The sequence below is a fragment of the Nerophis ophidion genome, linkage group LG03, assembly GCF_033978795.1.
Source record: "Nerophis ophidion isolate RoL-2023_Sa linkage group LG03, RoL_Noph_v1.0, whole genome shotgun sequence".
Classification (NCBI taxonomy): Eukaryota; Metazoa; Chordata; class Actinopteri; order Syngnathiformes; family Syngnathidae; genus Nerophis; species Nerophis ophidion.
In genome coordinates this window covers 60427939-60454885 of record NC_084613.1, presented here as the reverse complement: position 1 = coordinate 60454885, position 26947 = coordinate 60427939, and the positions used below count along the sequence as shown (strand labels likewise).

At 40.4% G+C, this 26947-nt stretch overlaps 1 protein-coding gene across 1 annotated transcript in view; it reads right to left on the bottom strand.

Annotated features, from left to right (window-relative positions):
• alk (ALK receptor tyrosine kinase) overlaps positions 1-26947 on the bottom strand; it is a 924960-nt gene that overhangs the window by 63903 nt on the left and 834110 nt on the right. Inside the window, exons 14-18 of the mRNA XM_061895727.1 lie at positions 18322-18432; positions 18027-18168; positions 15254-15421; positions 12909-13007; positions 3601-3756 (exon numbers count right to left, since the gene is read on the bottom strand). Coding sequence (XP_061751711.1) covers positions 3601-3756; positions 12909-13007; positions 15254-15421; positions 18027-18168; positions 18322-18432 — 676 coding nt within the window. The remainder of the gene's footprint in view (positions 1-3600; positions 3757-12908; positions 13008-15253; positions 15422-18026; positions 18169-18321; positions 18433-26947) is intronic.

Sequence of the window (26947 nt, the reverse complement as noted above, 5' to 3'; positions counted from 1 at the left end):
TGACAAGACAATATAAGTCACACTGCTCCAGACACAAAGCAATACTTCAAATTCACTTCGGCATCAATCTTTTATCCTAAATATTAGACATGACAAGTTATTTGATAAAATGTAATCGTGGAACTTGACTCAACATGTAAAGTGTATCTGGAAAGTATTCATAGTGCTTAATTTTTTCTACATGTTCTTATGTTACATTCTTATTCCAAAATTCTACGCAAAATACCCTATAATATCAATGTAAAAAGTTTGTATTAAAATCTTTGCTAATTTATATATATATATATATATATATATATATATATACATATATATATATATATATATATGTGTGTCTGTGTGTCGGGAAAAATCACAAGACTACTTAATCTCTAGAGAACTCTTTCATGAGGGGTTCCCTCAATCGTCAGGAGATTTTAATGGAAGCATTCACATACAATGGTTTATATAGGGCACAGAGTGGGTAGGTACAGGCAGGCGTAGGGGCGTGGTGATTGGCTCATGTGTTATTTAAGAGGTGTTTCCGTCTCTGACGGCATGCTGATATGCTTTCACTGCGCTTGTTGAGGGATGGCAGGTCTGGGTGATATATAATAAACAGTTTCTCTTCTAAGCATAGATTGCATCTTTTATTACCACTGTTGTAAGGTGTGCTGGATGCAATAATTTGTATGTGAATGCTTCCATTAAAATCTCCTGACGATTGAGGGAACCCCTTAATGAAACAGTTCTGTAGAGATGAAGTAGTCTTGTGATTTTTCCCCACACATACATATTGCGCTCTACTACGGTATCGAGCACTATTATCTGGATAATCCAATTAAGACATATATATATATATATATATATATATATATATATATATATATATATATATATATATATATATATATATATATATAAATCACATGTAGATACAGGTATTCACAGTATTCACAGCCCCACCTTTGGCAGCAATTACAGCCTCACGTTTTCTTGAATACGATGCCACAATCTTGGCACACCTATCTTTGGGCAGTTTCACCCATTCCTCTTTGTAGCACTTCTCAAGCTCCACCAGGTTGATGAGAAGAGTTGGTTTTCATTATCTCTGTACATTGCTGCATCCATCTGTCCCTCTAGCCTGACTAGTCTCCCATTTCCTGCCGCTAAAAACATGCCCACAGCATGATGCTGCCACCACCATGCTTCACTGTAGGGATGGTATTGGCCTGGTGATGAGCGGTGCCTGGTTTCCTCCAAACATGATGCCTGGCATTCAAACCCATCCATCCATCCATCCATTTTCTAACGCTTATTCCCTTTGGGGTAGCAGGGGGCACTGGTGCCTATCTCAGTTACAATCGGACAGAAGGCGGTGTACACCCTGGACAAGTCGCTACCTCATAGATAGATAGAAAGATAGATGGATAGTACTTTATTGATTCCTTCAGGAGAGTTCCTTCAGGAAAATTTAAATTCCAGCAGCAGTGTACAGAATGGAGATCAATTTAAAAAAGTAAAAAGTAAATAATGGGGGTTTAAATGGAAACAAAATAGAGAACTATTACAATAAGAATAAAAATAAAAAGCAACAATGGGAATACAAATATAACAGTAAATTAAGAATATAACAAGAAAAACTAGGCTTCAGTGACCATGTTATGAAAACGTATTACACTGTTATTGTTTTGCATCCCCTGTCATCCTAGTACCCCCCTCCCCCTCCCCAGAGAGGAGTTGTACAGTCTAATGGCGTGTGGGACAAAGGAGTTTTTGAGTCTATTAGTCCTGCACTTGGGATGAAGTAATCTAACACTGTACAGGCTCCTCTGGCTATGCAGAGGGTGACTGGCATCATCCAGGATGCTCACTAGTTGGTCCACAGTCCTCTTCTCTGCCACGTCACCAGTGAGTCCAGTTTCATTCTGATTGTAGAACCGGCCCGCCTGATCAGTTTCTCCAGTCTGGAGCTGTCCTTCTTGGATGTACTGCCCCCCCCCAGCACACTACCATGTAGAACAGAACACTGGCAACCACAGACTGGTAGTACATCCACAGGAGTTTTCTACAAATGGTGAAGGAGCGCAGCCTCCTGAGGAAGTACAGCCTGTTCCGTCCTTTCTTGTACAGGTGGTCCATGTTAACAGTCCAGTTCAGCTTATTGTCCACCCAAACCCCGAGGTACTTGAATGAGTCCACGGTCTGTACCTCAACTCCCTCGATCACAATAGGTTGTGACCGTGGACTTGACCTCCCAAAGTCAATGACCAGCTCCTTGGTCTTTGACGGATTGAGCGGCAAGAGGTTCCTGTGGCACCAGACAGCAAAGTCCCTCACCAGGTTCCGAAACTCCTCCTCTCTGCCGTCCCTGATACAACCGACGATGGCAGTGTAATCCGCATACTCCTGGACGTGACACAGCTCTGAGTTGTAGCAGAAGTCAGCGGTGTACAGGGTGAAGAGAAGAGGGGCCCGCACTCATCGCAGGCATTCAAACCAAAGAGTTTAATATTTGTCTCATCAGACCAGATAATTTGGTTTCTCATGGTCTGAGAGTATTTCAGGTGCATTTTGGCAAACTTTTTACCAAGAAATGACTTCTGTCTGCCCACAATACCATACAGGCCTCATCGGTGGATTGCTGCAAAGATGGCTGTCCTTCTGGAAGGTTCTACTCTTTTCACAGAGATGTGCTTACACCTCCCTGACTCGACTAAAATAAATGCAGCAGGGTACAGAGAAATTCTGGATGAAAACCAACGCTTCCCATCCAACCTGATGAAGCTTAGATAGGTGTGCCAAGGTTGTGGCATCATATTTAAAAAGACTTAAGGTTGTAATTGTTGCCAAAGGTGTATCAACTAAGTATTGAGAAAAGGCTGTGAATACACATGTGATTTTTAATACATTTGCAAAGTGCTTGAAAAAAAATGTCATTGTGGGGGTTAGAGTGTCCGCCCCGGAGATCGGTAGGTTGGGAGTTCAAACCCCGGTCGAGTCATACCAAAGGCTATAAAAATGGAACCCATTACCTACCTGCTTGGCACTCAGCATCAAGGGTTGGAATTGGGGGTTAAAGCACCACAAATGATTCCCTGGTGCGGCACCGCTGCTGCCCACTGCTCCCCTCACCTCCCAGGGGGTGAACAAGGGGATGGGTCAAATGCAGAGGACCAATTTCGCCACACCTAGTGTGTGTGTGACAATCATTGGTACTTTAACTTTAACAAACACATTTGGCGTCAGAGGCCACTGATCTAACTTTAACATTATTGTGTGTAGAATTTTAAGAACAAAAATGAATTTATTCCATTTTGGAATAAGGCTGTGACATAACAAAATGTGGATAAAGGAAAGCGCTGTGAATATTTTCCGAATGCACTGAACAGTACCAAAACCATTAAGTACTTTGCAATAATTCCCAGTAAGGATTGGTCATTTTGTTACGGATAATAAATTAATTTACCAAGATGAAACAAAATACTTTCAGGGCATAATTACTTTTGCAGATGAATTAATGTTCTTATTCACTGAGTCACAGTCCATTTACAATTACATTTAGCTCAATCAATTACAACTGCACCATGTTGGGACAAAGTGAGACGATGTATAAAATACCTGTAGAGTTGATGCAGGACACGCCATCTGGTGCCAGGATGAGGTCATCGTCACAGTAGCAGACGATGTCTCCCTTTATCTCGTGGCATTCGCGACTCTGGCAGTGACTGCAGTTCCGCACTGGACTGATGACCACCTCTCCGTCGCTCTCCATTGCTGACACAAAAAGTAAGCCATGTTGGAGCACAGATTGTGTTGCATTTGGTGGGGGGAAAAAAAGACCTCATCCACATGTACTATCAACTAGGGGTGTTTTGATGTAATATTGATATCGAATATCGGTCAAAAATAAATAAATAAATCAACCGTCAGATGATATTGGCCTGTATCTAAAATCTCAGATACAAGCGGTCCTGCAGCGTGTTTACCATGAATTGATTCACGTGGACCCCGACTTAAACAAGTTGAAAAACTTATTCGGGTGTTACCATTTAGTGGTCAATTGTACGGAATATGTACTGAACTGTGCAATCTACTAATAAAAGTATCAATCAATCAATCAATCAATACCAGTGCAAATCTGGACATCCAGTTAACATCTAAATGTCCTTCAATTAACACGCAAAGTTGGTCGTTTCTTTTCTTTTTGTGAAGTCATTTACAAACGGTAAACATGGCAGGCTATGGGCTATTTGGAGCTAGCTGCTACACAACAGCTAAGCACACAATAGCACACAAGCTAGACATACATAATAGGTGACAATATTGCAGTCTAAACACAACAGGCATCAATATAACCAAGTATCAAATAATTATAGCTGCATATTACTTACAAAGTCTCCAAGGCGGAAGTGTATTAGAAAGTGTGCAGTATCAAACTTGTCCGCTTTATTCGACTTAACGCATAGTGAACTTAACCAAACAAATTTTTGGGACCAATATGTGTCGTCAAAACATTTCCACTTCAATTTAAAGAGTAAATCGGAAAAAATAAATAAAGTATTTATGATTCGTGTTGAATTTTTTTTTTATTAATATCAGTGTTTACTAATGCTGCATATACCAACACTGCAAGGCTCCAATATTAGTATAATTTGGAATGCCATCTCACTATACACACTACCGCACCTCAATGCATTCAACTGCATTTTCAAAGATGGTGATGAGTCTAGATATCGACAGAAAGTGGAGTTTGAGTTTGAGTTTATTTGAACGTGCATGCATACAACATGATCCATCACAATTTCAAGTTTCTCTATTCAACATGTTTGAAAAGGAGTAGGAAGAAGCAGAACTGTTTAATACTACCCCTTTTACTTTACATAGCAGTTACTAACACTTTTGTTCACTTCTTGTTCTCAATTTATTTAAAACATACTACCTAAGTAATAACATTAAAAATAAATAAATAAATACAAATTATTGAAGTAAGTTATTTTACATATGTTGATATAAATAAGATTATCTAGAAAATGAATGGATGGATGAATGAAATAAATTCAGAATGTTTATCATGGTTCTTCTTCTGTGCGTTCAGTTTCTTCAATTGAATCATATTAGTACATTGTTTGGTTTATTTGCCTAATCCATTCTATAATTGAATTCCACATACTGATATACTGAATGTCTTAAGTGTTATACGTGCGTACAAATGTTTTGAATTACATTTTTCTGTAATATTATATTTCTCCTCTTTTGTTGTCGTTTGTGGCCTAATGTCACGAGGGCAGCCATAACGAATCTGTTTTTCAGCTGGGGCTGCAGCAGTACTGAGTTTTAACACATTTTTAAACCACTTGTGGCAGTAATGACAATCTCAAGCAAACAGAATAAGTCTGGAACTAAAGTCATAGCGCAAAAATTATGACTAAAGTGTTGAAGCTGTATTTTCATTTGAGCTTGACAATTAGTTTAGTTAAAAAAAATATCTATTATTAATTTAGTACATTTATTTTGGCACAACATAATTGTAAATTAAAATGTATTTTTCATCAGCCATTTATTACCCCTTCTTATGCAGTATATTTGGTTAGTACAGTACTTATTTTTATAATCAACCTAACCTACGGTTTATGTGTTAAAGAAAAATCATCTTTGTGATTAACACATGGTTTCATATCATTTGTTGAGGTTGCAAACTGTAAGTAGGTTAAATGTAATTATTAAATACAATAAAAATCCAGAGTAAGATTAATAATACAGTGTTAATACTGGATTGGGCCCCAGGCTCCTCTGTGGTGGAAAAGTTGGGCCCTGAGGTCAAAAAGGTTAAAAACCCCTGCTCTAGTACAACTAGCACAACCAGGAGGTGAACACGTTCAAGACTGAAGAGATGAGTTTGTATTTCAGAAAAAACACGTTTTGCCACAGCTGCACCTCACCCTGTCCAACTGCCCTGTGTCATTTGTCAAAGACCTTCAACTTCTTGGGATCCATAAACTCTCTCGATCTGAGGTGAGAGGTTAACATCAACTCCATCCTTAAAAAAGCCCAGCAGAGGATATATTTCATGCAGCCGCTGAGGAAGCAGGACTTAACACAGGAGCTGATGAGGCAGCTTTCTTACACTTCTGTGATCATCCATCACAGACTGGTTGGGTGCTGCTACAAAAAAGGACAAAACCAGAATCCAACCAACAGTAAGGACCGCTAGTGAAAGGATCATCAACACCACAATACCACCCACTCTTGAAGACCTGCATGCTGCAAGAACAACTTTATCCTGGACTCGAGACACCTTTTGAAGCTCATTTTCTCATTCCAACAGCTCTTAACTTCTTAAACAGCTATATTGGAAGCTCACAGTGATTTTTGGCACTTTGCACACCTCAGCAGTGCCATGACTACATGTAAACATACATACATTTACACATAAGTAAAACCTATACCAACATTTTTTGTAAAGGTGTACAATAATTGTAGTTGTTTTTGTATTTTTGAAATCCTAAAAAACAGTGTTTTCTGCAGTGTACATTGGTTTTTTGTCTATTTCTTTGGTCAGAGTTACACTGTGGAGAGGCGGAGCCGATGGGCCGACAGCAGGGTAGGACAAACCGTGGTCCTACTCAAGATGGCGGCCAGGAGGCGGAGTATGCAGCGGAACGGAGAGGCGGGGCGCGCCTGGAGCGGCGCTGCAGCGATCGGAACCAGGTGCGTAATACACACACCTGCTCTCAATCGGTGCATCTCCTCTTGATGTATGAAAGGGGAGAAAGAGGAGCAATCGGGGCAGAAGGAGAAGGAAAGAGACGAAAGGCCAGACGAGCGAGAACCACGGAGAGCCACGGAGCGACAAAGACCAGCACAGGAAGACGGGCGACTGAAAAGGTGACCGGCGTGAGCAGAGAAGGAGGCACTGAAAGAGCGACCGACTGACACTGCGAGCGACTTTTATTGCAAAATAAAGAGTCAAAACTTTGCGAAGCGATGTCCTCCGTTAATGATCCATGCAACCCACACGATGGCGGCAGGAAGCCGTTCACATACACATTTTGGTAAAAAAATATCCCTGTCATGCAAAACACAAATGTCCACTGCAGAAGACGCTGGCTCTGAGGAGTCAAGACATACAGTATATATGACCTAAATCAGTGGTTCTCAACCTTTTTTCAGTGATGTACCCCCTGTGAACATGTTTTTAATTCAAGTACCCCCTAATCAGAGCAAAGCATTTTTGGTTGAAAAAAAGAGATAAAGAAGTAAAATACAGCACTATGTCATCAGTTTCTGATTTATAAATTGTGTAACCGTGCAAAATATTGCTCATTTGTAGTGGTCTTTCTTGAACTATTTGGAAAAAAAGATACAATCTTTGCACTGCGAAGAGGTGGCGACTTGTCCAGGGTGTACACCGCCTTCCGCCCGATTGTAGCTGAGATCGGTGCCAGCGCCCCGCGCGACCCCAAAAGGGAATAAGCGGTTGAAATGGATGGATGGATGGAGATATAAAAATAACTAAAAACTTGTTGAAAAATAAACAAGTGATTCAATTATAAACAGGGATTTCTATACATTGAAGTAATCATCAACTTAAAGTGCCCTCTTTGGGGATTGTAAAATAGATTAATCTGGATTTATGAATTTAATTCTAAACATTTCTTCACAAAAAAGAAATCTTTAACATCAATATTTATGGAACATGTCCACAAAAAATCTAGGTGTCAACACTGAATATTGCATTGTTGCATTTTTAGTTTCACAGTTTATGAACTTAAATGCATATTTTGTTGAAGTATTATTCAATAAAAATATTTAAAAAGGATTTTTGAATTGTTGCTATTTTTAGAATATTTAAAAAAAATCTCACGTACCCTTTGGCATACCTTCAAGTACCCCCAGGGGTACGCGTACCCCCATTTGAGAACCACTGACCTAAATGTACAATTTGTTTCAGTGAATAATGTTTTTTTTAATTTTCCTTAAAATACTACAACAAATCCTTTGTGTTTCTGAAATAATACGTAGCCATTTAAATATAATTTTGAATACGTAACAGTAAGGATGAGTGACATTGGCCAAAAATTCTATAAGATGATATGTATTGCAACCTTATATAACTATAACAAAAAAGGACTTTGTTTTAATAAAAAATATTGATATAATCACTGTAGTATCGATGCTGAACTGATGGATTCTTGTTATTGTTACTGTCCAAGGACCGCTATTTAAAAGTTAAAAGTTAAAGTTCCAACGATCGTCACACACACACTGGGTGTGCTGATATTGGTCCTCTGCAGAATATGTCTTAAATTCTGGTAAGCCAACCTTTGGCCGGTCAAACAAAATGACTTGGTGGGCCGAATTAGGCTTGTATGATAAATGGGTTGTACTTGTATAGTGCTTTTCTACCTTCGAGGTACTCAAAGAGCATTGACATTACTTCCACATTTACCCATCTCACACACACATTCACACACTGATGGAGGGAGCTACCATGCAAGGCGCTAACCAGCACCCATCAGGAGCAAGGGTGAAGTGTCTTGCTCAAGGACACAATGGACATGCCTCATTTTGGGCACCCCTGGACTGCAGTATTTCCTTCTGTTTAGTGCTTTTAAGTGTGGTTCCGTCTTCTCGTCATCAATAGCGTTTCTACATGTATGGATTATGTAAATAGTAAATACATTATACTTGTATAGCGCTTTTCTAACTTCAAGGTACTCAAACCGCTTTGACACTATTTCCACATTCACCCATTCACACACAGATGGCGGGAACTGTCATGCAAGGCACTAACCACAATCCATCAGGAGCCAGGGTAAAGTGTCTTGCCCAAGGACTAAGATGGGATCAAACCTAAAACCCTGAATGCTGGCATGGCCCCTCTGCCACCGGAGCCACTCCGTCCCCATTCTTCATTCATCACTCCAAGGAATGTTTGTAAGTTTTACAATATAGCTAAAACAATTAATGTTTACTAAACATCCCACGTGTGATGTCTGTAGGAGTATTTTCATACATATTTATACGTGCTATCATAATGTAATCAAGCTTGTGTCTTTAGCATCAGCTAATTTGCTAACACATTTACAAGTGTCTGTGTTGGTATCATTTACTTACAATGGCATTATTTTTGTATTGTTTCAGTCTTGTAACCCAACCCTGGATTTATTGAGTCTGTTTAGCTGATTGGAGAGCTAGCTTCCGCTATATTCCCCAACTCGTGGGTGCATAAGGATGACTTCTGTTTTGTTTGATCAGCCGTTTTACTGTCTTGTTATAGGCACTCTTTGGAAACAATTAAGGTATTCAAATAAACGTTTACAAAATATTTATGTGTCAATAACTAATTTCACTTCGTATATATATGTGGCTTATAGTCCGGTGCGGATAATTAAAAAAAAAATTGTTTCTTCTAATATTTAGAAGGTGCGGCTTGTATATATCGGTGTGCACTATTGTTTGGAAAATCTGGTACTCACACATGCAAATGAGACTTGTTTTACATTTTGCACGTCTGACAACACGCTTCTTTGCCACCAACACCATACTACATGTATTCTGCAGTTTGCCTCAGTGCAGTACTGCAGTTAACAGCAATAAAATGTAAATCTGATGAGAGCTCTTGCAGATTCATACTCACGGTGATGACAGTCGATGTGTTTATAAATGCGGTAAACTGATGTAGCCTTTGGCAAGGACCATATCCAGTCACACTCTGTGCCCTGCAAAGCAACTCCCAGCTGCTAAAGGCGAGCAAACACTACCCTATTTAGGTCCTCTTAGATATCAGCCACAACCAAGTGGAGACAAATGGCTCCACAATGAATTTATTATTGTGCTGTTTGCCAAAAGCGTGTACTCTTTAGTATTGCAACACAATCACATTTATCTCAAGAAGCTGTTTCCCCTTCATCATTTCCTTATTAGGATTATGAGTGCAAATACATATTTAACTGAGAAACAATAGAAATGATTCCATGGTGTATTGCAAATGTCTTGATCCTCACAAATCACACGCTATAGTACTATACAGTGGCCTGGTTGACTAATGTTGTTTTATATCTACAATGTAAGAAATGTCAATGTAAATTTACAACAAATTATTGGCTAATAATTGCATTACTTTCACAGTAACATTTATCGTAATTTACTGTGAAATATATTTACAGTCATTTTTAGAGCTGTGATTTTCCAGTAAATTACAATAACATTTTAACAATATGCTGCAACTTTACAGTTGTGATTTTTTACAGTTATTTATAATACATTCACAACTGCAGTATATTCTATGACTTCACACTTAAGATTTTACAACTGTTTACAATAAAAATACAACTATGTGCTGCAACTTCACAGTTATGAATTTACAGTTAATTACAGTAAATTTTACGTATTTTTCGGACTGTAAGGCAAACTTAAAATCCTATAATTGTCTCAAAAATTGACGGTGCGCATTATAACTTGATGCAACTCAGTATTCTTCTTCCTCCAAACACGACGAGTTGAGTTTATACCAAAATGGATACATGGATGATACAGCAGAGGATTGGGAGAATGTCATGTGGTCAGATGAAACCAAAATATAAATTATTTGGTATGAACTCAACTCGTCGTGTTTGGAGGAAGAATAATACTGAGTTGCATCCCAAGAACACCAAACCTACTGTGAAGCATGGGGTTGGAAACATCATGCTTTGGGGCTGTTTTTCTGCTAAGGGGACAGGACGATTGATCCGTGTTAAGGAAAGAATGAATGGGGCCATGTATCGTGAGATTTTGAGCCAAAACCTCCTTCCATCAGTGAGAGCTTTGAATGATTGACCAAATACTTATTTTCCACCATAATTTACAAATAAATTCTTCAAAATTCCTACAATGTGAATTCCTGGATTTTTTTTTTCACATTCTGTCCCTCACAGTTGAAGTGTACCTTTGATGAAAATTATAGACCTCTGTCATCATTTTAAGCGGGAGAACTTGCACAATCGGTGGCTGACTAAATACTTTTTTGCCCCACTGTATATGCTCTAACTTCACAGTTCTGTGTGAGACTATTGCAAATGACACCACAGCAATGGTAAGGAGGAAAAATGTGATGTTGCCCACAGAACTGGAAATATAACTATGCCACACTGGAAAGCAGTACACACAAATAGTGTACGCTCTGTCTGCTCACTACAATATGTCCTTTTTAAGACAATCCTGTTATGGGTAAAACTTCAGCTGCTTCTCCCTCTATTGCGTGCCCTGACGAGCGCGCCGCGGACCACGCCCACAGGCGCTCTCTCTCCGCTGCGAGCGCGCTTCCGCGGAGCTGCAAGCACTCGGCAATCAACACACCTGTCCGTGATGAGCGATCAGCCTTCATAACCCAGCGCAACCTGAGATCCGACGCCAGAACGTAGCTTCACGTACTCTATACAGTAAGCCGACACGTCTCCAGCTCTCCTGCATGTTTATTCTCTCTCCTTGTGCTCCCTCCCCGTCGTGCTTATCGTCTCTTGTGTTGTGTCGTTCTCCAGCTCCCCGTCGTCCTTCCTTGTTGTCAAATTGTGTGTCTCGTCATCTTGGACACCCCCCTGTGGATTTCCCCTTGCCTCCCTGGACATCAGCTTCACGCCTGCCTACCGACCACGATGCCGCGCTCCTCCCCTTGACCATCCGTCTGTCCTCCGACGCTCCAGCCTGCATTTAGCAATCACATTGTGATTTAGCACATAATGGATTGCTCCCATAAACTGCTCTGCCAGTCATCAAGAACGGGCCGATTTTTACAGATTAAAATGCCAAAAAAACCATCAAAACAAAACGTTTGTCTTTTTGTCTCTTAATAAGATTGTGAACGATCGGCAACACTCCACAAAAAGTGAAGTGACAGGGAAAACAAAAATCATCATTTCCATTATTAATAAAATAAAGTAATTTTTTTTATCGGAGAACAGAAAGTATTGTCGAGAACCAATTAATGACTACTAATAAGCTTTTACAAGGGCTCTCTCCCTACCTAATGCAGCACTACTTCAATGTCTTCTTCCCACTTTATCTTCAGAGTTGAGATACATGAACAAACAGGGGACAGTTCTTTTACTTCCTCTTGTCATGTCATTGTCACAACATTGTCGCCTGTCTCCTTTTACAAAACAAATATAACAACAATTTACCCAAGGGGTCTTTTCATTAATCTGTGTTTCCTGTCTTTTGTTATTCTTGGAAGGAAAAAATGGCACGGAAATACACACAAATTTTCAGGACTCCTTGCAAACGCCCTGGTTTGATGCTGTCAAATGAAATCAAGCTCAGTTGTACAGTTTCTTCTCGCTGTACAAACGCTTCAAAGTATCAATATGATGTGGAGGGGGGCGTGGCCTGCGGGCCTGCAGCAAAGCGGGGTGTGCCAGGACCGGCCTCAAAGTCAGCGACAGGTGCTTAGATGGCCCGGATGGGCCTTATTATCTTATCTACTGTCGCTCTGTTTAAGCAGCAGCCTTGAGAAGAGACGTTGTTGGAGCTGGGGCGAGAGAGACACTTTGTGCTGAAAAGCAAAATGATGGCAAGTAAACCAATGTTGCATCCTGAAACCCGGGCTCTCGTGTGGATGCTTGGTGGCCTGGAGGACCCACTGGAGGGCAACCTCCACAATATTTTTTTTTCTTCAGGATGCAACATTGGTTTATTGGCCATCTTTTTGCTTTTTAGCACAAAGTGTCTCTCTCGCCCTCTCGCCTCAGCTCCAACAACGTCTCTTCTCCTGGCTGCTGCTTAAACAGAGCGACAGGTGATTAGATAATAAGGCCCACCTGGGCCATCTACACACCTGTTGCTGACTTCGAGGCCGGTCCTGGCACACCCCGCTTCGCTGCAGGCCCGCAGGCCACGCCTACTGTCACATATGTATTTGAATGCATTGTGAAATATTTTACCATTACCTTTGAGAGGGTACAGGTAGGGCTCTCCTGCTGGACCGAAGAGGGAAGTACCATCATCACCGTCATGTTTAGGGTTGTCGTTTAATGAGGTGTTACCGCCTGAAAACACATTTAATAGGTAATGCATTTGTGGTAGTATTAATAATGATGCAATTTTTTTTTTCATGAAAGCTTTTCAAGGTAACCCATCTGCAACCTCAAGATTGACTATATACACTAACTCTTAGCACCCAGGAGGGACCAGCTCATGAAGGTGTCATGGCCTGTAACGTCAGCTCATGTCTACTTTTGTATTTTGGTTTCCCCTTCTCGAACGCCTTCCCTCACACCTGTCGCCAGTTAATGATTAGTGCTTCCACCTGTTTCAAAGCTAATCACGCTGCCCATTTATACCTGCCTCGCCTTTTAATGGGCGCCGAACCATTGTTCGCCTCATGCGTCAGCTTGTGTTTGTTTTTCTCTTGTTGTGACAAGTAAAGCTTTAGCTTCAATGTCTGCTTTTTTTTAAGCGGCACGGTCTCCTTTGTTTTTCAACGTTGTCACCTTGCTTAAGGAGTAAAAGAGACTTTTTCTTACCTTCACACGGCTTCCTTTTTGTTTTTTTGCATCCTGGGAAACCCGACCCTCGTGGCTATGCGACACGAACGCAACAAAACGTCAGCATTTAAATACTTATTTTATTTTTTCTTTAGATTTAAATAATTTAACAACTTCATATCTATCTATTGACAAAATTGTTTTATTATTTTCGTTTCTTTTATGTTTAATTAACTTTTAAAAAAAATATACAGTTTTCTTTATAACATTCAAATTAAGCCATATTTCTTAAAATAAGTTGCAGAGGGAAATTGTGGAGGGAGAGTGTGATAAGTGTGCTGCAGGAGCAAAGGTTACCGCCTCTGTCAATGGTGTTGAGGGCGGAGCACCATCGACTAGGGGGGGAGGCATGTGCGGGATGGCGAAACACAGCTGGCAGTTGATTAGATTTTACAGGTGGTACGTGTTAATCTAATCAGCTGTTGTTAAAGTTAAAGTACCAATGATTGTCACACACATACTAGATGTGGTGAAATTATTCTCTGCATTTTACCCATCACCCTTCATCACCCCCTGGGAGGTGAGGGGAGCAGTGGGCAGCAGCGGTGCCGCGCTCGGGAATCATTTATGGTGATTTAACCCCCAATTCCAACTCTTAATGCTGAGTGCCAAGCAGGGAGGTAATGGGTCCCATTTTTATAGTCTTAGGTATGACTCGGCTGGGATTTGAACTCACGACCTACCGATCTCGGGGCGGACACTCTAACCACTAGGCCACTGAGTAGGTAACTGTTGTCTTTAACAGTGAGCGGCCAGCGGAGGAGAGAGGTGTGGGAGAAACTGGAGAGAAAGACATTTTATAAAGACTGTACTGAAAAGATTGTTCTCGGCATCGCATGTTGATTAAAACTTGGTTAAAATGGCACGCCTTGCTCCTATGACGTGGTATCCATGGAATGGATAGGGAACGACTTTCACAGAAATATTTGAGGTTGGGTAATTACAGCCTTCACTAGGTCATTTGGAAAACATTGATTTTGATGCAGTGGACATGTGGACAACAAATACTTTTTATACAGTGTCTGCTGAGCTAGAATGTGAGCAAAAGTAGGCGGGACTTGGTTAAATTTATTGTGTTCATACACATCTTTTATATACCGGAATGTATGCCATGTAATATTTAACTCTCTGAGATGATTTTTATTGAATTTTAGCAGTTTAATGGCAGTATAGTTCATTCATCAAAGCTCTAATAATTATGCTCATGGTTTCTGGCGCCATCTGGTTATTAAGCGGCACAATTACACACAATAATATTTTCATGTTATAGGTTGATTGGCAACACTAAATTGGCCCTAGTGTGTGAATGTTGTCTATGTGTGTTGGCCCTGCGATGAGGTGGCGACTTGTCCATGGTGTACGCCGCCTTCCGCCCGTCTGCAGCTGAGACAGGCTCCAGCACCCCCCCGACCCATAAAGGGACACGCGGTAGGAAATGGATGGATGGATGGATAGGTTGATTGGCAACACTAAATTGGCCTTAGTGTATGAATGTGAGTGTGAATGTTGTCTGTCTATCTGTGTTGGCCCTGTGATGAGGTGGACACTTGTCCAGGGTGTATCTCGCCTTCCGCCCGAATGCTGGCTCCACCCCCAGCAACCCCCGCGACCCCGAACAAGACAAGCAGTAGAAAATGGATAGATAGATAAAATATTTTCATGTTTTACAATTGGCAGGAATAAGATTCATTCAGTTTTAATGGAAAATGCGTAGTAATATACCAGGATGTAAGGTCTCTTTAACTGACCTCTGTAGCCTCCACCACCACCTCCTGCCATACATCCACCGCCACCCCCTCCAAAGCCGCCTCGTGTCTGCCAGAATTTTTGACAGGCCTGTCCTCCCTGCCCTCCCAGCAGCAGAGGTCTGCCACCCTGACTGACAGGAGTGCCGTAATTCCATCCTCCACCTCCACCTGTCATCAGATGCAACAAACAGTATGTTAAATATTAAAACGTAATGCACAGTGAGTCATAGTTGTGTGTGTGTGTGTGTGTGTGTGTGTGTGTGTGAGGGAGGACAAGTGAATCTCAAAAGCTTGAGGTTTTTAAACAGTTCAGAAAAATTTCACTTTGCCATTATATAGGTAAACGTTCACTGATTAATTAAGCTACAAATAAAAAAAAAAAAGTTTTATTGACTTTATTATTAGGGGAGAAACAGGTTGTCACACTTTTAACTCTATATTTTCTACTGTTTCAAGCTATTGTAAAAAAGGACTAATTAAAGTTTGCAACCTTTAGGCTATATTTGACATTGAGCAATGTGGAATGACAACACAGGACACGCATTGCTAACAACACGGAATGCTAACATCACATTTATTGGTCGTAGCTTTAATTTCTTGAAAAAGGTTTTGCAGAAAAACATGCCCACTGGTGGTTTGAACTGAACTAAAAAAGTTCTAATTTAGAGGAATTACCCAGGATGTGATGAAGTACTTCCACGTCGCGGCTGTGTTTTACTTCACCTGTCTAAATCCAAAGAAGACTATGTAGGTGAGTTCTGATCTTTATTATCCTTACCCAGATCTTATCTTGAATTTCCGTATCCAAATTTAAGAGAGAGCACTTTTTGGAGGTGAGATACAATGAGTTTGACAACCATACTTGCCAACCTTGAGACCTCTGATTTCGGGAGGTGGGGGGTGGGGGGTGGGGAGCGTGGTTGGGGGCGTGGTTAAGAGGGGTGGAGTATTTCATTTATGTATATATATATATATATATATATATATATATATATATGTATATACATACGGCGTGGCGCAGTGGAGGAGTGGCCGTGCGCAACCCGAGGGTCACTGGTTCAAATCCCACCTAGAACCAACCTCGTCACGTCCGTTGTGTCCTGAGCAACACACTTCACCCTTGCTCCTGATGGGTGCTGGTTGGCGCCTTGCATGGCAGCTCCCTCCATCAGTGTGTGAATGTGTGTGTGAATGGGTAAATGTGGAAGTAGTGTCAAAGCGCTTTGAGTACCTTGAAGGTAGAAAAGCGCTATACAAGTACAACCCATTTATCATTTATATATATATATATATATCTCAGAAATACTTGACTTTCAGTGAATTCTATATATATATATATATATATATATATATATATATATATATATATATATATATATATATATACATATATATATATATAAAGAAATATTTGAATTTCATTGTTAATTTATTTACACATTCACACACACATAACACTCATCAACTCATTGTTGAGTTAAGGGTAATATTGTCCATCCTTGTTTTTCTAACCATATGCATGTAAAGTAAATGGCAGTATTGTCCTGTTTAAGAGTCAAACATTACCATGAATTGATTAACGTGGACCCCGACTTAAACAAGTTGAAAAACTTATTTGGGTGTTACCATTTAGTGGTCAATTGTACGGAATATGTACTGAACTGTGCAATCTACTAATAAAAGTTTCAATCAATAAATCAATGCTGTTTATGGCAGACAAACTGCTTTACGGTAGACGAAAACGGATTGCTGTTGTTGTGTGTTCTTGGCGCGCTGGGAGGATGTTAATGAAACTGCCTAACAATAAACACACATAAGAAACCAAGAACTCGCCCTCCATCTTTCTACAGTTATAACATCATTGGGCAGACATGCTGCGGGAAAGCGGACGGGAAAACAGCATCGAGCTGGAGGAGGCGTGGCCTCCAGCTCCGAACTGAATTTCGAGAGATTTTTGGGAGAAAATTTGTCCCAGGAGGTTTTCGGGAGAGGCGCTGAATTTCGGGAGTCTTCCGGAAAATCCGGGAGGGTTGGCAAGTATGGTGACAACCAATCTTGTTCTCATACACATTCTTTATCCTTTATTTCCTGATACGAGAATAGTAATTTTATACATGTTGAACACAGGATGTGAACAAACTATCAGTAACCACTGAGACACAGAAAAGCACTATACATGTTGACTACAGTAGGAAGAGTACTCATATGGCCCCATTTGGCGCGGTTTACCTGACCTATGTAACGTGACGATTTGGGGAGGAGGGGAGCACTATCCACTTCAGCCGCCAGATGGCAGTAGAGTGATGAATATCTTATTTGTGTTTTGTGGCAATTCCATATTTGACCACAGCGTCAGTTGTTAAGTAGAGTGGCGCTTTCCATCATTTTCAGCAGACTTCATTGCAAAATGATGCACCACCCACCTTCCTCTCATGCGAGATCCATTCCAGGAATGGGGCCCTTTGCTACTGTACAATTGTACACAGTCAGCACATGGTATACACATCCTGGTGTAATCTTAGGACACAATTCCGGGAAGTGTATCTCATTTTTTAACTAAGCAATGTAAACAAAATATACTATTATGTCCAGAAGTATTTGGACAATTTAAATGGTTGTATACAGTTGGTTTTGATACAGCTCTCAGTACGAGGCAATGCAGTTCTGCACTACTGCAAACTAGAACTACAAAATATGGGGAGTTGATATTCAACATTGTCATTCAAAACCGGGCATGATGATCTTTAACTGGATTGTGCCTAAAGTTCCATACCTGCAGCATGTGACTTCCCATTGCGACCCGGTTGACTGAGCTCATAGTCCATCTGTTCCAGCTGGCTCTCTGATCGGCTGCTGTAACCTCGGCCGCCTCCACCAGCAGCAATGATGAGGGGTACGTGGAGGCCGTTGTCCACCTGCGTCATTTATTCATTATTATTTCACAATCATTGACGGTGTTCATTGCTGTTCCCAACAGCCGACTAAAATGTCCATAACTCTGTTTACTACTAGAATACAAAATTAGACTAAGAGTAATTACATTTTTCTATACCAGGACCTTTTCTTACCTTAAACACATATGTAGCCCCGCCCCCGCCTCCGCCTCCACCCTTAACTTGACTTTTATTTAAAATCGGGCTGCTTTGTTCCAGGCAGATCTTATTCAGCGTGGCTTTGGACTGTGGACAGAAAGAAAGAACATACATAGTTAAAGACGTCATACATACCGTAAATTCTGGACTATAAACCACAACTTTTATCCAGACGCTTTAAAACCTGGAGCTTATAGAACAGTGCGGCTAATTTACGGATTTTTTTTGCCTACGGCCACACTGTTTTGAATTAAAAAAAAATGTTTTTAATAGACACTGAAAAAGTGTGTAATTGTTTGTTCTATGGCGCCATGTTTTGGACAAGTTCACTCGCTGCATGTGCTGCGGGGTGAACGTCTACAGTATTTCCTTCTGCTTAGTGCTTTCAACCAGAAGCACAAGTTTCCTTCCATCTTCTATTCCTCCGTATTGTTTCTACTCTTATTGATTTTTCATTAATCACTCCAGGCAACAACTGAAAGTTTTACGATTTGTTGTCAGTTGTGTAAAATAAGGCTGATCAGTTATTGAATTTCCACTGCAAAGATAATTTAAGGCTTTAATTTTTCTCTGTTTAATACTCATTGGAAATCTATGAAACAGCTTCACCTTCTCAGTGACAGTAAACAGTGAACCAATTATCTGATGTTATTTCACTAAGAAAAAACACAATTTATGCAATTTATGAATGCAAGATTACATGACTTTGTCATTTTTAACCAAAAACCTTTCTGCCAGTAAGATTATAAATGTTTCTATTATCCTTCAGTTGACTTTAAACTAAACATTTTGGTAGTCATCTTAGAAAAAGTCATCTTTGTTTGCTTTGCAGCACTTTTGGCATGAAAACATCCTGTTTTGCATTACATATTATTTGACATATCCATTGTGCTGCAAAGTTTTCCAAAGCACTACACAAACATCTGTTAGAATCAGAATCAGAATCAAAATCATTTTTATTTGTCCGTTCCAACATGTACAAGACACATCAGAACTGAAATTACATTTTCGGCACAGTCCCGCTAAGAGCAGACATACGTTACAGGGGGGGACAAGACGAGACCGCAGACGGATCAGCCGGTTACAGCGCTCCTTAAAAAGATAAGAAAAGGGTGACATTAGGAAAGGGGGAGGGGGGAGTAAAAAAATATCAGTCCAAGGCTAGACCCTCAGCAGAGCTCTAGTCTGAGTCCAAGGAAAAAACCTCACATAGCATGGCACACATTAAACATATATATATCACACCAACTTGCAACAGAGGGAGGGGTGGGTTTTTCGCAGGCCCGCTGTTCGCTCTGTAGCGCCGCTCGGCCATTTCACAACCCCATGGAGATAAGCATTGCTGAGGGTGTTGATTTAAGGGTCGGGGTCATGTGTGTGCGTATGCCCAATTAACTCGGGAGAGGTGAAGTGTTTTTGTATGGCTGAGGCCGATAAAGTTCGGCTACTGATGTTGTTGACAAAAAGGAAGGTCAAAAGCGTCTATCTCTGAGAAGTCTTCGGGAGATTTTCTTCAGAACAGCCTGCTCCATGCCAAGGCCATTCAGGGAGTCCGAATCGTAGATAAAAAGTTGTTTTCCTTCGAGAAGACAAAATATTGACTTGTCTTCTCTGCTTGTCCATGCTGGACCTCTTTTAGTTCCAATTAATTATTCCTTCTCTGCAAACTTTTCCAAGATGAGATCCATCTTGCGATTCAACTCAGAAATTGCACAAGTCTGTGTTCCCACAGCCCGACCCAATCCTTCCATTGCGTTGAACAGCCGTTGGGCCCCTTGAGTGGCTGCCATCGTCTTCCGAATTTGTCGATACACCAGAGCAATGCCCAGCCCAATCAGCAAGTGCCCCGTGATCACAGCTCCAAATAGGTAGATGTCTTCAACGTCCTCGATGGAAAGAGCTGAGAGGCACATGATCCTCCATGAGTTCCAGGAGTCCCGCACGTAACCCGCAGCGATGGTTCCATCAGGGCAGCCAGGCTTCCCCGAACCTCTTTTTCTTGTCGGAAAGACTGTGTCAATAGCGTCAAGAGTCCAGCTGATCATATTCATATTGAAATTTGGATTAGAGGACAGCGCAAAGAAAGAGGCTTTTAAAAAGTTCAGACAAGGACAAAGACAAAGAGACAAGCAGGGAAGGTGGGAACGGAGAATGCGACCGCCCTCACCAGAGGCTAGGATGAATGATTCTGATTCTGATTCTGATTCTGATGTTTTGCTTCTCATCCAAGTAGGCTTCATTAGTTCAAGCTCATAGACTTAGATTGCTCAAATCTAGTCTAGTGGCTAGCACCAAAACTCCAGATATTTATACTCCAACAACAGGAAGTTGTGCCTGGGCAAGGATGATTAGACCCTGTTGTAGTCAGAAAAACAACTTTTTCGATGCAAATAAGAAATCCGACTGTCAATGCCAACGACAGTAGTTAAGGTAGAGTTTACCCTTGTCAGCATTGAGGTTTTGTGTGGCAGAATGACCGCTGTGGATCGACCAATATTAGCTCAAAATATTAGGAATCCCACATGTTAGCATTCCATTCATTTTTAACAAATGGCACCAAATGAGCATCTGTGACCAGAATGCGTCTAACTCCTGTTATTGGTTGAAGGCTAAATTGCAGAGTCTTTTAGGAACGGTTGAAAGGACATGTCTATGGATGTTCTCATTCGTCCAGGTCATTGTAATCTCAGGGCATTCACTTGATCAAACCTTAACTGTATGGTTTGTCTTAGAAGTACTTATTTGGAGGCAAAACAGTAGGAACTGATAATGAATCAAAGAATAGATGTGTAAAGAATTTGTCCAGCAGAAATCTTACACAACCAGAAAAAGAATTATTGTTAAGACAGTTGAACTTTGCCATGACTCCATAGCAGGTTCCTACAGTTGATTTGATCACAGCAACTGAATCAGCCATTAGAAAAAACAACCTAACAGAAACCAAAGGGGAGCAAATTCGTCTGATAGTGACAGCAGCCCTTTCGAATACCAAGCCCCCACCCCAAACCTTTTATTTGAGGATCTGTAGTTACTTGACCGATACCAAGATTAGCAGTATCACCCACCTGTAGTTGCCATGGCAATGACACATGCTATTCTTATTATATCCAGTGATCACAATTCTGAAACTATCTGACAGACTCAAACATGCCCTCTCCTGAATCTGTCTGAAGTGAAAGCTCTGAGGGCTGAGTGCAAGGTGAAGGCGGGACTTTGCTGTTTGTGATTGACAGGTAAACAGTGGTAGGGAAAAAAAGAACAGAAGTTCCGTAAGAGTCTTCACTTTTTCTAGGTCTGAGCAAGTTTTGTCATTTTAGCTTCTCACTTTAATGTTGCCTGAGAGAAAACTAGAACAACGGATGTGTATGTGGATATGTGCTCAAAAAGATAGCAAAAAAAGAAAGATAAGCACATGCAGAGGATGAACCAGAGTTTGTAGGGCCATTTCTTTTTGCATTTGCACTGCTGCACTTTAGTCTATAAGTGTTATGAATACCTTTTTCAGAATGTTACCGAAGAGTACCTTTGCTTGGAAAAGGAAGGTAAAAAAAAAAAAGTCTGACACACAACATTCAGAAAGCCGAATGCAGTCTGTCAACAAAAAATGACCAAACTGTTGTGCCATTAGCAATGTTCCTTTTACATCAGTGCTCTAATAATATCGTCCATTTATTGTGTGCCCTTGATCATTTCAGTCCAATACTCATTGGTGAAGGCATCATTTACCGTTTACTAAAATGTTCCATATTTCTTGAAGAACATGGATTTAATCAGAACTCTATATTTATTCCCAGTAACCCCTAAGTACCTCTAGCCTTTAGGGATTATAATTCATATGTTCTAACATTTGCTTCAATCCCTGAAAAGTGGACTAAGTGTGATACACTTTTATGTGGACTGAAAAGTACTTTCATATTGGACCAGAATGCACTTCAATTGCAGAAGTGCTGTTGCATAACCTTATCCCGCTCTTCTGTTGCCAGTGTCACTCATTAGGTGCACATTCATCATTTGACCTTTTTGGAAGCAATTTATACATTTAAAACACAAGCTACCATTACGGGTGTACAATAATCTCAGTTCAGTACATATCCCGGTTAAAAGGAACTGCTCTTATTTTTGGAATCTTGCCTATCATTCACAATCCTTATGCAAGAGAGGAATACATATGTTTTTTTTTGTATTGTAATGTATAATATACAGCAAGTATGAGGTGGGTTTCACGGTAGAAGAGGGGTTAGTGCGTCTGCCTCACAATACGAAGGTCCTGAGTAGTCCTGGGTTCAATCCCAGGCTCGGGATCTTCCTGTGTGGAGTTTGCATGTTCTCCCCGCGAACGCGTGGGTTCCCTCCGGGTACTCCAGCTTCCTCCCACTTCTAAAGACATGCACCTGGGGATAGGTTGATTGGCAACACTAAATTGGCCCTAGTCTGTGAATGTGAGTGTGAATGTTGTCTGTCTATCTGTGTTGGCCCAGTGATGAGGTGGCGACTTGTCCAGGGTGTAGACTGCCTTCCGCCCGATTGTAGCTGAGATAGGCACCAGCGCCCCCCGCGACCCCAAAAAGGGAATAAGCGGTAGAAACTGAATGGATGGAAGTATGAGGTGGCTAACAATGAAGCAAAAGGGACTACACAATTCTGCCCATAAAGCCCTTTAAAAAAGACATCCAAAAAGCGCCAACAATAATCCATTTGTATCACATGACCTGAATATTATTAGCAACATTGTTATTGTAAGCGGTATAACGCAGATAAACTATTTTTAGTGTTGTCATGATCACTGAGAGCTAACAAACTTATGCAGCTATTGACATACTGAGCTGGTGAAAGGTAAATCTAGATTATAAATTATGCCTCTCACCTGAACGATAAAAGGTTGTAGCCATGTGAATTATATTCATGAACTGAGAAGTTGGTAATCTTATTCAATTTAGACAATGCGAGAAATACATGTTTGTCTGCTGGCCATTTTTTCAAGTATTTTTTTTAGCACCTGGTGGACTATGATTAATTCTCCATTTAAAGGGGAATGTATAAACATCCCACCAGTCGGCATCCGAGTGAGAGCAGACATTGTACAGTAAGTGGTTGTTATATTATGTTCGTAGTTTGTATTTCTTGTACTTGGCAACACTGGTACGTGATGCTTGTTTCACTGAAGCTGGAACTGTTTACTATTCAGCTTCTAAAACTTGTAGGTCATCCTCTTTATATTCAGGCTCCATAATATAAGGTTCTGAATCATCATTTGTCCCAAAGTAGTCTTTGATGGATCTCATGAAGTCTGCCATGATTAGTAGTGTTGTTATTGTTGTTGTCAGGGTTGTCAATCAGGCCCGCAGGCCACATCTGATTTAGTGTGTCTGTGTTTATGTATATATATATATATATATATATATATATATATATATATATATATATATATATATATATATATATATATATATATATATATATATATATATATATATATATATATATTAGACAATCATTTACTAGGATAATTCTGGAAAATCCCTTATCTGCTTATTGTGTTACTAGTGTTTTAGTGAGATTATATGGTACCTGAAAGTCGGAAGGGTATGGCTACGGTTGTGGTGACCGCCAGTGTCTCCGGTGGGAGGAAGTAAGACAGTCCGCAGCTACAGGAGGACGCAAACTCCGCTCATGTCTACGGTAAGAGCCGACTTATTACCACAAATTTCTCACCGAAACCTGCCGGTTGACATGTGGTCGGGAACCATGTTCGCTTGACCGCTCTGTTCCATAGTAAAGCTTCCCCTTCGGGAATGTAAACAAGGAAACACCGGCTGTGTTTGTGTTGCAAAAGGCAGCTGCAATACACCTCTTCCCACCTCCATCTTTCTTCTTTGTCTTCTCCATTAATAATTGAACAAATTGCAAAAGATTCAGCAACACAGATGTTCAGAATACTGTGTAATTATGCGATTAAAGCAGACGACTTTTAGCCGTGAGTGGAGCTGGAAGAACATGAGGAACATGAAGAACAACCGGTGACGTCACGCGTCATCATTCCGCGACGTTTTCAACACACCACTTAGCGGGAAATTTAAAATTGCAATTTAGTAAACTAAACCTGCCGTATTGGCATGTGTTGCAATGTTAATATTTCATCATTGATATATAAACTATCAGACTGCGTGGTCGGTAGTAGTGGGTTTCAGTAGGCCTTTAAGGGGCTAATAAAAATACATTTAATTGACTCATTTTGGTGTCGGCTGGCATTATTTTAAAAATATAGTGTTTGTTTATTCATATCGTAGTTATATTATTATAATACATTTCCTATATTTAAACACTTCTTGCAATATGCATCACCATCACAAAACCACAGCGCACCTTTAGCATGTCAACAACATCATGAAACGCCATGGGTTGGATCCCATAAACGTGAAGGTAAATGAGTGTCTCCATTTTGGGAGCCAGTATATATGCAAAATCCTCATCTCAAATTGTGGTACGCGTGCTCCTGCTAGTGGTGTGCCAAAGGATCACTTAAATAAATACTGAAACACAGTGTTACTGTTAAAACTGTGTGTTATGTCACAGTGGCCAATAATATTACATTTATAACTGTTAAATAAAACCTTGAGCCGACTACGCTACTGTATTTTAATGTTGGTCATCATGGTGGTACGTGTAGAACCAAGTGTTTTTTGAAATAGTACTTAGTAAAAAAAGTTTAAGAACCATCGAAATAAAGGGATCTGCACCTTGTTATCAATTGTACACACAGTCACCCACAACACACCCATTAATAGCACACACAATTTTGTAGTTTGCACATGATATTTAACATTTCTAATTTGGTAGATGAGGCTCTCAATTGTGTATTGGGGTTTTTCTTTGGCCTCCTACTGGTCAGATGTGCTCTAAACTCCAGGGGCCATTCTGACCAGATGTTGACGTGGAGGAAACTCATTTTGTCCGCTTGAATTGTGCATGCGATCTTGTCCTTTTGGTCACTACATAAAGCTCAGGACTATAGTTGAGGGTAAGAACATAATTCGACCGGTAAATTAAGAGCTTTGCCTTCCAGTTGAGTTCCCCTGGCACAGTCTGCATCACTGGAGAAGTTACACCAATACACCTGTCGATCTCACGATCCATTCATACCTCATTCGTGAACAAAAGTCAAGGTAATTGAACACCTCCACTCGGGGCAGAATATCAAGGATCTGGGAGTTCTCAATAGGAGATGTACTGTATTTCAGAAGGTGGAGCCTTGTCAAAATATAATTGTTTGTGATTGGATAAACCACTTGTCCGTTATCTTGAATGACGTGCTACTTTAACGACTCACATCGAAATTAACCCGTGACCTCGATGAGAGCGACACTGGGAAATCCAAACCCGGTCGAAAGAAGAGCCAAAACATCCTTGCCACCAATAAATGCTTTCAAAACTGTTCTCTGTTCATCTTTTAAATAATTAATATTAGATAGAATAGATACGACAAAACAGTTGCAATAGCAGAATCAATGTCAGCACATGACGCAGCGAGGGCTGCGTGCCGCAATTGTTGTTTGATTCAAACAGTCGCTTCGGCGCTACGTCACATCTGTTAAATCCCGCCGGCGATCCTGATTGGTTCATTATTTTTTGCTATCGTGAAGGAGTTTGCAAAGCCTTTGAGCCCAGATCCTTGTGTGGAGCTCAGCAAACTACAAGGATCTGGCGAGAGTCAGGTTACAGTACGGTCACCATTTTGATCAAAACACGATTGGTGAAGCGCTCCGCTATAAAATCTAGACTTATTTTAAGTTTGTGTGTTCTCAGTGGTATAAAATTGTACATACAGTATTTAAAGTGTCTCAGCTTTTAATAAATCCTTACTGTTCTTAAGGCTGACAAGAAAGGAGGACCACGTGCTGGACAATAGACTAAGCACTTTCTATGTAAACTGTACATACTGTAAGTGTTGTACAAGGTAAAAAAAAAAAGACAATAGCTGGGTTTTGATGCAGTGAGCACAGTCAATGAAAGCGTTTACTATTGGATGGTGAAACTCAGCTCACTAGTATGACTCACTCTGCAATTTTCCTACTGACTATGCTTTGCAGTTTATGCTGTGACTTTACCACACGATACAAATATACATTTTACATTCTCCCATAAGTCTAAACAAACACACTGCAGATTGCATATAAGTAACTTGCACTTGGTGCCCTTTTTTTTCAGTGTGCTCATTTTTGAGTGTTTTGTTTGTAAATGACTTATCCGGAATGTGTACAGTGTATTGATTGAGTATTGACAGACTGATCTCTGCAATCAGAGAAACAGCTAACAATGCAACTTCGTGTGAGTTTTCTTTTCACCAATAAAGCTCAGATTGACGTGATGTACATCAGGGGTCATACTTTTTCAAGGAGAGTGCTAAAACTGCACAAAAACACTCAAACATTTTTTTTCAGCAAGCAGTCTACTGTGAGGAAGACAATCACCACTGGCCTCCTTATGTACCAACATATATTTAAAACTTTGTCTGAAGCCTATATAAGGCAACACACAGCATATAAGTAGCATATATTTTTTGTCTTTTAGTGAGATAAAAAACATATATTAATGCATTCTTTCT